The 13,587-nt window shown below is 43.4% G+C and overlaps 1 protein-coding gene across 1 annotated transcript in view; it reads right to left on the minus strand.

Annotated features, from left to right (window-relative positions):
- COL28A1 (collagen type XXVIII alpha 1 chain) overlaps window positions 1–13,587 on the minus strand; it is a 181,480-nt gene that overhangs the window by 12,320 nt on the left and 155,573 nt on the right. Inside the window, exons 31-33 of the mRNA XM_055589814.1 lie at window positions 11,138–11,174; window positions 8,725–9,279; window positions 6,830–6,987 (exon numbers count right to left, since the gene is read on the minus strand). Coding sequence (XP_055445789.1) covers window positions 6,830–6,987; window positions 8,725–9,279; window positions 11,138–11,174 — 750 coding nt within the window. The remainder of the gene's footprint in view (window positions 1–6,829; window positions 6,988–8,724; window positions 9,280–11,137; window positions 11,175–13,587) is intronic.

The raw sequence follows: 13,587 nt of genomic DNA on the forward strand, positions 1-13,587 counted from the left end.
GTGGGGCGGCAGATTTGAGAACTGTTAGCACACACGGCTTTCAAACTTAGAGAATATGGAATAAGAGAAGTAGGCCAAGAACAGATCTCAGAAAGATTGAGTTTAATACTAAGGGGTAAACAGAGAAAGAAAAACCCCAAAAGCAATTGAGAAAGAATGCTCAGAAGGAGGACCGAGAGAAAGAGGACCTGCAAAATCAAAAATCAGCAGTGACAGGGTGATATATGCAAAAGAGAAATCAGGTGAGAACAGGATGCTAAGGATCTAGCAATGAGAGGGTTGTTGGTGACTTTTGCAGCAGAGCTTCATTGACACAGTCGTGGCAGCAACCTTACTTTGGAGGGCTTCCCAGAGGAATGGAAGTGAATGGAAGTGAGGAAACAGAGTAAAAGCTAGGGGGAGACGGGGAGGGTGTGGGTGGGGACGTGAGTTGCAGAGATTGGCCTGTGGAATAACTTTATTACATAAACATAGAGATAGGATAGAATCACAGTTGACATAAGAATTATGGATTAGGGAAGGTTTTAGATGGGAGAGTCTGAAGCCTGTTTCCTGCTTCTGGGGAAGGAGTTGGAAGTGTTGCCAGGGAAGGACACCACAGGGAAGGAAGGTCCTGGTTTCAGAAGAGGCAGAAGGGAATAGATAGGCCCCAGAGCACAGTAGGGGACAAGTGGGTGTCACATCAGAGTTGAGGCTAGAGTTCACAGTCAGGTCTGAGAATGAAAGGACACATCCAATTCCAGTATCAAGGCAGAACCTGCCTAGGGCTGCGGTTCTCAAAATACTGTCAGTGGAACCCTGGTTTCAGAGTGGCCCTCTTTATTTTTTGATTAATTTTTACTGGCATATAGTTGCTTTACAGTGTTAGTTTCTACTGTACAGTAAAGTGAATCATCCATAAGACATATATCCACTACCTTTGGATTTCCTGCCCATTCAGGTCACCACAGTGCATTTAGTAGAGTTCCCTGTGCTATATAGTATCTTATCTGTGCGACCCCATAGACGGCAGCCCACCAGGCTCCCCCGTCCCTGGGATTCTCCAGGCAAGAACACTGGAGTGGGTTGCCATTTCCTTCTCCGGTGCATGAAAGTAAAAAGTGAAAGGAAGTCGCTCAGTTGTGTCCGACTCTTAGCGACCCCATGGACTGCAGCCTACCAGGCTCCTCCGTCCATGGGATTTTCCAGGCAAGAGTACTGGAGTGGGGTGTCATTGCCTTCTCCAATCTTATCATTAGTTATCTATTTTTATACATAGTATCAATAGAATATATGTTTTAATCCCAATCTCCCAATTCCTCACATCCACCCTTTCCCCCTTGGAAAAAATACATTTGTTCTCTACGTCTGGGTTTCTATTTCAGGGGGTCTATTTCACATAGGGTCATCTATACCATTTTTTTAGACTCCACATATATGTGTTAATATATGGTGTTTATTTTTCTCTTCCCAACTTAGCTCTGAATGACAGTCTCTAGGTCCATCCACGTTTCCACAGATGACCCAATTTCGTTTTCCTTTATAGAAGTGGCCCTCTCTAGAATGGATCTTGAGATGGAGTTAGAACAAGTAAGTGTTGTAGGGAAAGGAGAGTAAGAGATCAAAGAGGTAGACTGAAAATAGAGATGAAGATCTTTGAGTAGCTTATGTGATCATGGCAGAAGGGGAGAACTGAGGCCAGTGGCATGGGGACGAGGGATAGGGTCTCACTAACAGGATGCACAGAGAGGGCGGGCAGCTAATGGAGTCAGCCTGCTGTATTAGCTTTTTGTATTTGACTTCAGTACACAGCATCCATTACTTCCACGGAAATAAGGAAGCTGTATGCTCAGCTTAAGGCTGGCACTGGACTATACACCAGGACCACATCATATAAAAGGAGAGGACTTGGGGCACCCCCTCTGCCTCCACCCCCTGTCCACCCCATGCAGGAGCTACTCAGAGGGACTCTTCCCACACCAGCTTGACTGACTTCCCTAGGTTGCTATGGAATCAGTCATTCTTCATAGGAATCCCACAGCCTCCTTTCTACAGAGAGGAAAAAAAAAAAAACCTTTGCTGCCAGTTACCTAACTTGTTTGCAATCTGGGAACAATTTTTCATCTTACAAAAAAGGAGTTTTGTGGAAAGGGTAGACAGGGCTTCTTTCCTTTCTACTCTTTCAAGGGGAAAAAAAATCTGAAATCTTGTTACAAGAAACTGGCTCCAGCAAATGGGCCCTGTGCACTGACATTATTTATTAATCCATTTAGAATGACAAAAAGTGACTTCATGCAGGAAACTCATATACTTGTTTGCCTAGTGGGCCATTACTGGTTATGGCCACTTGGTCTGATTAAATGATGTTTACTTGATTTGATTGCCCTGCTCCAGTTTATATCCAGGAAATCTTTCTCCAGCTGGCCACACCCTGAAACAAGGAAAGAACATGAAGTGCCAACATTGTTAGTCCCATAAAAGATAAGGATTTCTTATGTATACAGTCTTTTGAATTGCAGTATAATTGATGACTTCTCCTGAAGAAAATCTTCAGATTTCTTTTTTAGCCTAACAGTTGGTATAGCCTTCGTTTGGTCCTTACGGATTTATTGAGCATCTACTGTGTACAAGATGAAGCACAAGTCTAGGTCCCAAGAGACACAAAGTTTAATTAGATATGGATGTCGTCAAGGAATTCAAATCCATTAGGAAAGTTAGGGTACCTACAAAAATCATTATTAACGATGTAAAATGTGATAGAGTTCAGAAGAAAGTATAAGATTTCCTGAGATTTCAGGAGAGAGACAGAATAGAACAAATGATGTACATGTCTCGTTTCCTAAGACTGGCCCAAAAGGGCAAACAGAGCAGGAACTGCCAAAGCTTTATGAACTTAGCAGAACCTTGGAAATCCTTCTGCTTTCTATATTTCACAGCACATCTGTTTGTAGGTATTTAGTATAATCATGTTCATTACACAATTAGATAAAATAGTTCAAATGCAAGTCTTTCTTGACTTGAGTCAATCCATTGGCTTACACCACTCACAAAAGAGTAAATAACTGATAACAGATTTTCCCCTAAAAAAATGGATTTTTGCTAGAAAGGAGAGGAAGAAGAAACACTGAGCTTGGTATCTTAAGGAGTGATAAAGGGAAGACAACAGAGAAGGAAATTAGAAACACAAAAAGGGAAATAGGACTTCTGACATCATTTATTTTGCAATATTGTCTAGGGTAGGCTTGGGAACAAACTGAGGATTGGAAGGTTTTGACAGATTCATTTTACTTTGGAGGTTTCAATACTATAATTATACTTTTAGATAAAGCATGTGCATTCTTGGATATATAAATATGTTTTTGTATTTATGAATGTTCCCTGGTGGCTCAGACGGTAATCTGCCTGCAATGCAGGAGAGCTGGGTTTGATCCCTGGGTTGGGAAGATCCCCTGGAGAAGGGAATGGCAACCCACTCCAGTACAGTTGCCTGGAGACTCCCCTTGGACAGAGGAGCCTGGTAGGCTACAGTCCATGGGGTTGCAAAGAGTCAGACATGACTGAGCAACTAAGAACATACATTATATATACACATGACAGATCTAAGTGTGACTATAAATGCATATATGTTTGTTCAAATTAAATATTAGGATCATTCATTTTTAAAAATTCAGTCTTACTTTAGTGCTTCTGCAAAGAGAGCCAGGGTGAGAAGGCATAGACTCAAGAGAGACTATCCAAGTTCAAGGTCATTACAAACTCCCATTAGGAGTTCATTACAAGCTCCCACTCTCAGTAAGAAGCCCCATAGGGAGATCCAACTGATGCCCACCATGTAACTCTTGGTGCTGTAAATCTAAGCTATTTTGGATGTACTCTTCTCATGCCCTCCCCTCCCCAGCTACTAGAATGCTTCCTTGGCCATAATCTATTAACGTCACTTGTCTCTCAGGGCATCTGACTTCCTGGGTCACAACACCAGAGTCACAGGGGCTTCTTGCTGCCCCTCATTCTGTGTCATTGCCTTGAATGTCCCTCTGCCGCCTCCGCTTTGGCACAGATTAAGCCCATTATTTTCCTTCAGAGAACCCTACCCCTACCCTTTCTGCTATATTCTCCATCTCAGTGGATGTTTCAGTCTACCCCATCTCCAAGCTAGAATCCAATCATCATCCCCAAGCCCTCTCCCTAACCTCCATTCACTCTCCAATTCCTGTTCTTTCTACCCAGAAATGGCTTTCCAATCCATGCTTCCTTTTATTCTGGTGGCCCCTGTCTTAGTTTAAGGCTTTATTATCTCTCACCTGGACCGTTACTCCTCACATCCCAACCTCCAGTCTCCTCTCCTCCACCTCCTTCTATTTATATTTCACCCTGCAACCAAATGTGACTGTATGACCCTTGTTTTTAAAATTGCTTTCTTCTGGTTGCCTGGCCTATGGAGGAAGTTCAAGCTCCTTAGTTTGACACATTTATAATTAGGCCTCAAATTATTTGTCCAGTTTTAACTCTCACCCTTCTGCAGGTACACCTTTGGCTCCAGTTAGACTGAACTTGTCCTAATTTCTTAAATGCCATTCCCTATGGATTCCCCCTTTGCCCCCACATGTTCCTTCTTCTTGGAAATACCCTTCCCCCTGCTATGGCCTTGAAGAACTCTTACTTAGCTCAACACCAGCTCCTTTGTAAAGCCTTACATTACTCTGCCCTGAAATTAATCTTCAGCATCTCTTGAGCTTCTTCCATAGCTCTGCTAAAGTTCTTAATACTCCCTGTACTCATCCATTCTCTGAGAGACCATAGACTTCTACTGGGCAGGAACTGTACTTTAAGCCCCACCCTTGAGCACCGCAGTAAATTATCAATACATCTCACCGGAACTCATTGATTTTGAGGAGAGCTCTGTTTAGACACTGCTTGCTGGATGACACCTGAGTTTGTTCTAATATAGGTAGTTTTTAGAAAGGAACATGGATTGATTAGGGCCAGGACAAAGAGATAAATCACAGGAGAAGGAGAAGATAGACTGTGTACATTATTGTCTATAATTTACTTTCAAATGCTTAGTAAAGACCAGGCTTGGCAAACCCCTATGGACTGAATGTGAATCTTCACCTGTTTTGAAAAATAAGTTTTATCTGAACATAGCCATGTTCATTCATTGAGGTACTGGCTATGGCTCCTTTTGCATTTCTAAGGCAGAGCTGAGTCACTGCAACAGAGATGAAGTGGCCTGCAAAATCCCAAATCTTTCCTATATCAGTTCAGTTCAGTCGCTCAGTCATGTCTGACTCTTTGCGACCCCATGAACTGCAGCATGCCAGGCCTCCCTGTCCATCACCAACTCTGAGTCTACCCAAACTCATGTCCATATAGCCCTTCACAAAAAGGGTTTATTGACCCCCTGATCTAGACCATGTGGTATAAGTGTGTGTTAATTTCAATCTACAATCCAGGGGTTGTCTCTTGCCCTAATCAGAATTACCCATATTGAAGTTGATTAGTATTTAATAAAATAGATTACAGACTTTTCTGTCCTTTTTTGATATAATATAAAAATCTTGTGAGCCCTGTAATTTGTCCCCATAAGAATGGCATCAGGGTCTTTCCTAGCATCAGGGTCTTTTTCAATAAGTTGGCAAATTCTGGGAAAGATTGAGGGCAGGAGGAGAAGGGAACAACAGAGGACGAGATGGTTGGATGGCATCACCGACTCAATAGACCTGAGTTTGAGCAAGCTCCAGGAAATAGTGGAGGACAGGGAAGCCTAGTGTGCTACAGGCCGTGGGGTGGCAAAGAGTCAGACACAACTTAATGACTAAACAACAACAACAGGAATAGCATCCTAGGCCTGACTTCTGAATGGTCCTGCATTCACCTACTGGTCTGGGAAACCCCCAGTCTTCAGTTCCTAGTCAGTCAGTGGAATCCTCATATTTGAACATTGTTGCCCTGGCTCAAAATAAATCTTCCATGTCTTTGAAGACTTCATAAAAGGACACCACAGGGGGAGTTCATTGAGCTTATAAAATACAGACACTGCTGTGTACTTGCTTGCCAGACCATGTCTGTGCATGTGATAGACATCAGTTCACACCAGCTTTAGTTGTGACTTGGTGGGAAAGAGACTACATCACTCACTCACTGGTAATTATGAGAGGCTCTCCAGTTCTCACCTAAAAGAAACTTATGAGTTGCTTGTGACCCATGGCTGAGGTCAGTGCTCAGAGGCTTGCTCTAAGGGCATCACCTTTGTCTCAATACATTCAGGAGGTAGTTCTCTGGTACACACATGATTGGGGAGCTCTGAAATGAAGCATCCGCCTTGTGCCACATGCATGCATAGCCTCCCTCCCTGTCCCTGCCCTGGGTGCAGGCGGGGGAAGCTAAGTGAACAAGAGGGGGGGCGGGAGGGAGGGAGAGTGCAGACAGAGCATGTGTGCACTTGCCAGAAACTTGAAAGGGTGCAAAGTGTGCAGTGGATACACAGATGGACAGGGAGATTTGCAACCCGGTACAGAAAGATGATTCGGATAGTGTCGTATTGATCTGTTCTAGTGAACATGATTACTTTTGACACTGGCAGGGGTATAATATAAAAATATTATTTGTAGCATATAATAAATAAGTATAAAACATGGAAATGTCTATCTGTCTCGTATTCATGCTCATAAGCCCCAGGGCTATTTCAGAACTAGAAATCTAGAAACAGAAGGCAAATATTTAGAGCCAAGGACCTGAAACTATCCATACCTCAGTTGATTCTTGAAAGCTCAGGACAAGATGGTCTTCAATGTAGAGCAGACAGAATATATCATTTTAGGCTCACAAATTGAGCAAGATGGTTACTTACAGACTCAGAAATTTCTTTCTGGGGCTCGGGAGTGGATTCATGGCGTTCTTCCCCCGATATCCCAAATCCAGGTTGAAGCGGTGATGAACCCAAAATATGAAAGAGGTAGGCTTCGAAATCCTCACAACTTTTTGTAAATAATTTTTGCTTCAGGGTATCTTAAAAAAGAGAAGTAGAAAAGGGTTTGGAGGAGCAATGAAACATTACTCAAATCTGTTTATTATAAAGATCTTCTGCACTCTCCATTTGCCCAGCACTTAAAGTCAACCACTAGCAGAGCTAAGTTTTTAAAGCATTTTTACATCATCTGTAAGAGGCCATCTAAAATAATTTAATGTAATAATATAGAATGGCCCAAACTGAAGCTGAAGCTCCAATACTTTGACTACCTGATCTGAAGAACTGGCTCTTTGGAAAAAACCCTGATGCTGGGAAAGATTGAAAGCAGGAGAAGCGGATGACAGAGGATGAGAAGGTTGGATGATATCACTGACTCAATGGGCATGAGTTTGAGCAAAGTCCAGGAGATTGTGAAGGACAGGGACTCCTGGCGTGCTGCAGTCCACGGGGCTGCAAAGAGTCAGACATGACTTAGTGAACTTGTGAACAACAACAAATGGTCTCAATAGGCAAACAGATGACTTAAATTCATTTTATCCAGAGGGAACTACCCTGTGGAAGGGGCAAGTCTCACCCATAATAAGTTTGCCAGGCAATTAGCTCTGATTTTAGAGACTGCAAAAGACAAACCAGTCCAAAAATATACCCCTCACGTTAGTAACTTCTTTGGTTAAGATGACAAAGCTCTTCAGTTATTAGAATATAACTTGTCTGAAATGCTTAATATTTCTGGCCATTTCTAACACATTAACTGCCCAGTGAGACTGAATGCACCAGATAAACCCTCCAGTCATCCAGTGTTAAGGAAGCCAGACCCCAGGTTAGGGAGGTCTGAAGTATGAGGGAAAGTGGGACAGTTCTGAGTGTGGTCTGCTCTCCTTAGGGCCAGCTATGTGGGTACCCAGAGCCCCAGGAGCAGGATGAGGCCAGGAGGGCCCATGCCAAGCCACGTCAGGCCCAGCGTCCTGATGATGGAAAAGGAAGGATTGGGTCAAACTGGAGCCTGCAAATACAGTAAGTATACATTTTACTTATTTCATAAGCTTTCTGGGTGTGGGCTCTGCCAGAATGTGTTATGAGTTTCCAGTGACCTGGAATGTTTCATTGTAAAGTGATACTGATCACACTTGAATCACAGGTGAGTCAGTGTCTTAGCATGCCTCACTAGGAAATATCAGTTCTTATGAAAGGGTAAAGCAGCATAGGAAAACCCATCAGTTCAGCCCTGAGTGTGTGAGGTGTATTCAAAATGTTCCTTCAGATGAACTCCTGACTTGTTTACTCTTCATTATCTGTTTTCAGAAAAACAGAGAAGAGGGAATAGAGGAGAATAATTCTAGTTGCTATGTCTCTCATCTCTTTAGATTACCATAACTTTTCCCACTCATCTTGGACTTATTAATTCATTTTGATTCCATGGTTATTTTCTGCCTTGCTGTGGGCTTGTTCCATCTCTTACCCAAGTTAGGTAACTTTTAGAACATAAGCGAATCTGAGCAATGCCCTCAAATCCTATCCTTTCTTTTCAGCCCTTCAGTTGTAGATACCCCAGGTGAAAACTCCATGGCCAACTCAGCACTTACTACAAATGAATAAACCTAAGGACTGTCCTCTCTGAACTGAATGATACTAAACCTCTTTTCCTTCAGAGTTTGTTACAATTTAATGCTGGTGTAAACCTCAGTAGCCTTCTGATTTCCATTTTTGGTCAGGATCATCCCGCGATGTGGTTCTTGGAAAGGCAATATAAATCTTTTCCCCTGGAACTGTCTTACCTTCAAGAGTAATGAAGTCATCAAATAGATAAACATGCTCGCTATCTGGGTCAGTAGCAATCAGATTCATTTCTTGGTGGAAAATGTGGAAGTTGGGGTCATTCCTCTTCACTACCCCAATCACAAATATTTCCACATTGATGTCACTGGCGTTCTTCACCACCTCAGTCAGATTCTTCTTGTCTCGGGTATCTGTCTGCCCATCGGTGATGACCAAGGCCACCTTCTTCACGCCGGGCTTGGCAGCTTCGAACATACGGTTGGCGGCATGGAGCGCTGTGGCCGTGTAGGTACCTTCCCCCAGATACTGCATGTCGTCCACAGCCTGCTTGAGGTCATCCTTGCTGGAGAACTGGGTCAGGTGCGCCACCTCCTCCACCTTATGGCTGTAGTTGATTATGCCTATGCGGGTTGTGGCCAGGTCCAGGGCGACACGGTCCGTCAGGGTCTTCACAAAATTCTTGATGATTTGGAAGTTCTTGAGCCCCACGCTTTCTGAGCTGTCAATCACAAACAGCAGCTCCAGCGGAGTCTCTTTGCATTTACGCCCACAACCTGAAGCACAGATGCGGACACAGAAACACAGCAGGAATGAAAATGAAAACATCCCAGGGAGAGGGGAGGGGGCGGGGATGAACGCGAGACCCAGATTGTAGCCTTCCTTTTCTGTGACCGTGAACACAGCTGGCAGTTGTCTCCCTTCTGCTTCTATGCCTGACTCTTTTCAAAACGATACACTGGGTTGGGGGGGGGGGGGGGACAAAAAAACCTCCCACACAAAAAATCAAAATACTGTAGAGGATAACATAATAAACAGCTAGCCAATTTCTCAGATTAAAATATAAAAGTCTTTTAAAAAGATTCAGCATCCCTTTGCATGCCTTCCTTTTCTGTAAGAGACAACCACCATCCTAAATTTGCTCTTTATTATCCCACCATGTGTATTGAATCTGAATCTGAACGCTAATATTTCAGTCTTCCACCGTATCCTTATGTGAAAATGAACACTTACTCATTGGTGTGGCCAGTGAGTAAAGTAATGAGATGAAACTTTTTAACTGTCGGGGAAAGATCTGGATCTTTAACTGGGCATAAGCATAGTAGGCCCCCCTCCCCCCGCCCTCCGCTACTCTGGCTTATGTCCCCCGTCACCCACAGTGACCCTACGGAGGCTCTCATCTTATCACAGAGGACTGGAGAACATTTACCCTGTGAAACTGTTCAAGGGGAGTGATCTAGGAACACTGGCTGATAACCAACTTCTATCTATGGTTTATCATTCGAAGCAGCTGCCAGAGTCCCTAAGCAATAAAAAGTATCAGGGCTTCATTGGTGTATTCGTATCTTTATGTTGCCCAATAACACTCCCACGATAAATCATCAGGAAACTGGCTGCTATTTTTACAGGGTATCTAGCACTCAGAAGCAACGTCTAAATTAGCCTGTCACCACAGAGAGTCCCAGGCTGCTTCTTAAGGTCCAGAAGTCTTTTGGGGGACAAGACAGTTCTGGGGTTCCCTATGTGGAAGGATAATGATATTCCCTCCTCTGTCCATTTTAAACACAGAAGGTTCTCTTATCTTCATAATCCATTAATTGCTTGCTTTTTGGCTAATCTTTTTGCTTTCCTTCCTTGTTCTGATAACTCTGTTTTAAGCCTGTTTTGCCATAGGGGCTTCGCAGGGGTCTCAGCGGTAAAGAATCCACCTGCCAATGCAGGAGGCGCAAGAGATGCGGGTTCGATCCCTGGGTGGGGAAGATCCCCTGGAGTAGGAAATGGCAACCCACTCCAGGATCCTTGCCTGGAAAAACCCATGAATAGAGGAGCCTGGCGGGATACGGTCCAAGGGGCCACAAAAGAGCCAGACACAACTGAACAACTGAGCACACACACATTTCACCACGGAAACATTTAGATCGAGGTGCGACACAAGGTGACCTCTGAACTCTGTCCTCCACAAGGTGACCTCTGCACTCTGTCCTCTTGCTTTTGCAGTGGCAGGCACTCTAGGTCTCAAAACTCAATTTAGAGACATTACTGTCACCAGCTGGGCTGGACTCAAACACCAGTGAGGCCCCTGTAGGCACGTTTCCTTGGTGGTTCTTTCCTTCCCAGGCTCAGGTAAATGTCACCGAATACAAATGAGCTCAGTGCTAACAAAAGGCCTGGCTGCACAGACTCTGATGTCTTCATGCTTCTTAACCACTCTGGGAACATGATTTTCTTTCCTTAAATCAGGATTCCCACAGCCCCTCACACTGCTTCCTTTCGGTTTCCCACCAACTTTGCCAATGAAGCTGAAACTTTCCCGTGAGCTCTACGGTATACATCTTCTGGGTAAATGCAGTATCTTGAACATAGAGGGACTGGTACTTTAAACTGGTGGTTGCTTTCTTGATCGTCAGATCTTACCACATATTTCAAAAATAAGCTTGATGATTTCTTCTTTCTGGAGGGAAAGAGGAAAATGTATTAATTGTGTGACCATAATATTTTTTCCCTACATAAAAGGGACTGTCTCACTACAGTCAGCATTGGGCTGTTTGATTAATCCTTCTGCTGCAAATAAGATACATAGTACAGAGGTTAAAAGTTGGCTACGATACATTATAATTGGAATGTGTTTGAGCTGTAAGATGTAATAGCTGAGACTTGAAGTTCAAACTGCAGCTTTGGTGTTTGTCAGCTGTGTGACCTTGGGCGTGAAGTGACCTAACAGAGGTCTGTGTCTCAGGGCTGTGGTGAGATTACACGAGGTAACACACACAGCTCTTAGCACAGGGTATGGCCCCCAAAGGATGCACTCCCTACAGTTCTGCATCCATGGATACAGAGGGCTGACAGTATTGTGCCGTTGTATATGAGGGACGTGCGCATCCACGGGCTTCGGTACCTCCTGGGTGGAGGGGCGTGTGCTAGAACCAATCCCCTGCAGATACCAGGACGACGGTGCCGTGGGCAACCTATGCCTTCGTTACATGATTTAAACCACAAGTGCTAGCCAACCAGGACAAGCACCTGGTTTGAAAGAGAATTTATTCTATACCGTATTCTCTCCCCTTTTTCTGGACCAGTCCCCAGATTTGCGAGTCTCCTCCCTGGTTTCCTAATACTCTCACTTGGGTTTCTCCACGAAATGTCCCTGGTTCCTGGATGCCCCTTCCGGGCCCTGCCCCTCACTAGCTGCATCAGAGGGGCCTGAGATGCGCTGAATACTAGCAGTCAATCTGGTGGCCTGTGCCGCGTGGCATGTCTACAAATGACTGGGATGGGACTGGAGAAGTCGGGATTCTACATCTGCCAAAGACGTGATGCTGACAGGGGTGATTAACTTCACAGAGGAGAGAAGCAGAAGCCCAGAAAATCTCAACGGGGAAAAGCAGGGGGCCTTTTCTAAGAAGATAAATGTAACAGCTGCGAAAGTGAAGTTTTAAAGAAAAAGATCTATAATGACAGAACAGGGGTGCAGGTGACAGCCCGTGGCATGGCTTAGCAGAAGCACGTATGGAGGATATTCACGGCATTTTAATTTAGATTTTTTTTTTAACTGTAAATTGAGTAAAAGCCAGTGATTTCAAGTGGCTATACAAAAATTACTCCCAGTATGAGATTCTTTAAATTATATGAAATAAAGGAATCAACAGTTATCTTTTTTTTTTTCCTCAGGCTTTGTCATGCTTTTTCCACATTTAGAGAGACAATAAATCTGAAACTAGGGTGTGTCTAAAAAGGAAACTTTCTATATTAATATATTTATATTGTATATCCTGGCAGGGGAAATGTTACACATTTAATATAGTTATTTTTAATTCTTACAAGTGGAGAAAATACTGCAAGGTTTATGATTATAGTTTTTCACTTAACATTAATTATATATCATAATTAATTTCCCATATTACCAAATATTCTGAAAAACTTGATTCCTAGAGTCAGAGGCATGGCCATTTTAAGGTTCTTGATTTAGACTGCCTAACTATCCTCCAGAAAAGTTGTGGTAGCTGATAGCTCTAACCGTAGTATATAAGAAAACCTGTTTTGTTTTAGAGATACAATACTGGTTATTATTACTATATAATCTTTGCCATTTGATAGAGAAAAATATCTCACTGTTTTAAATTACACTTAATCCACTACTTGCAAGGCTAAATTTTAAATGTGTGTTTCCAGTTGTATTCTCTTGTGCATGGTCTTTGTGTCCTTGGTCCATTTTTTTTTTTTCTATTAGAATCTTTGTCTTTTATTGACTTGTAAGAGCAATTTATATATCAAGGTTGCATTTAATTCCTTTCACTGTGCTTTTATGCCATAACCAGGTCTAATATGCTTTAAGTAGTCATATTTATATATAATCAACATTTTCCGTGTAATCTTTGCTTTAAAGTCACTGGAATGAATGGTTTCACTTTTTCTGCTAAAATTGCTGAGTAACCTTGGTTTCTCAGTGCCAATGATGAAGGCATCAAATTTATATCCTTCAAAGGACTCATGTTAACATGAGTCTAGTAGCAAGTAGGCAAAGACACAAATACTTTTTATAAGTGCTGTGCTGTTGGATCAGAGCCAAGGAGCCACGTCGACCTGCCGGAATACCAGGGGTGGGAGAGTGGAGTTGGTGCTGTGGTCCAGGGAGGTGGGTAGACTCTGACCAGGGTGGAATGGGGTGAAGAGAGGAAGAGGAAGGACCTTCCAGGCAGGGGGCAAAACACACAAAGCGCAGTGTTTTACAGTACTTGAGTGAACTTATGACTCGGGGTGTGTGACAGGAGGAATGACAGAAAATGCGGAACGCAGCTGGGCTCTCAAGCACCTCTGTGTCTTGTTGAAGAGTGCGGACTTAGCCTGAGCAGTGAGAACAGACGTGG

The sequence above is a fragment of the Bubalus kerabau genome, chromosome 8, assembly GCF_029407905.1.
Source record: "Bubalus kerabau isolate K-KA32 ecotype Philippines breed swamp buffalo chromosome 8, PCC_UOA_SB_1v2, whole genome shotgun sequence".
Classification (NCBI taxonomy): domain Eukaryota; kingdom Metazoa; phylum Chordata; class Mammalia; order Artiodactyla; family Bovidae; genus Bubalus; species Bubalus kerabau.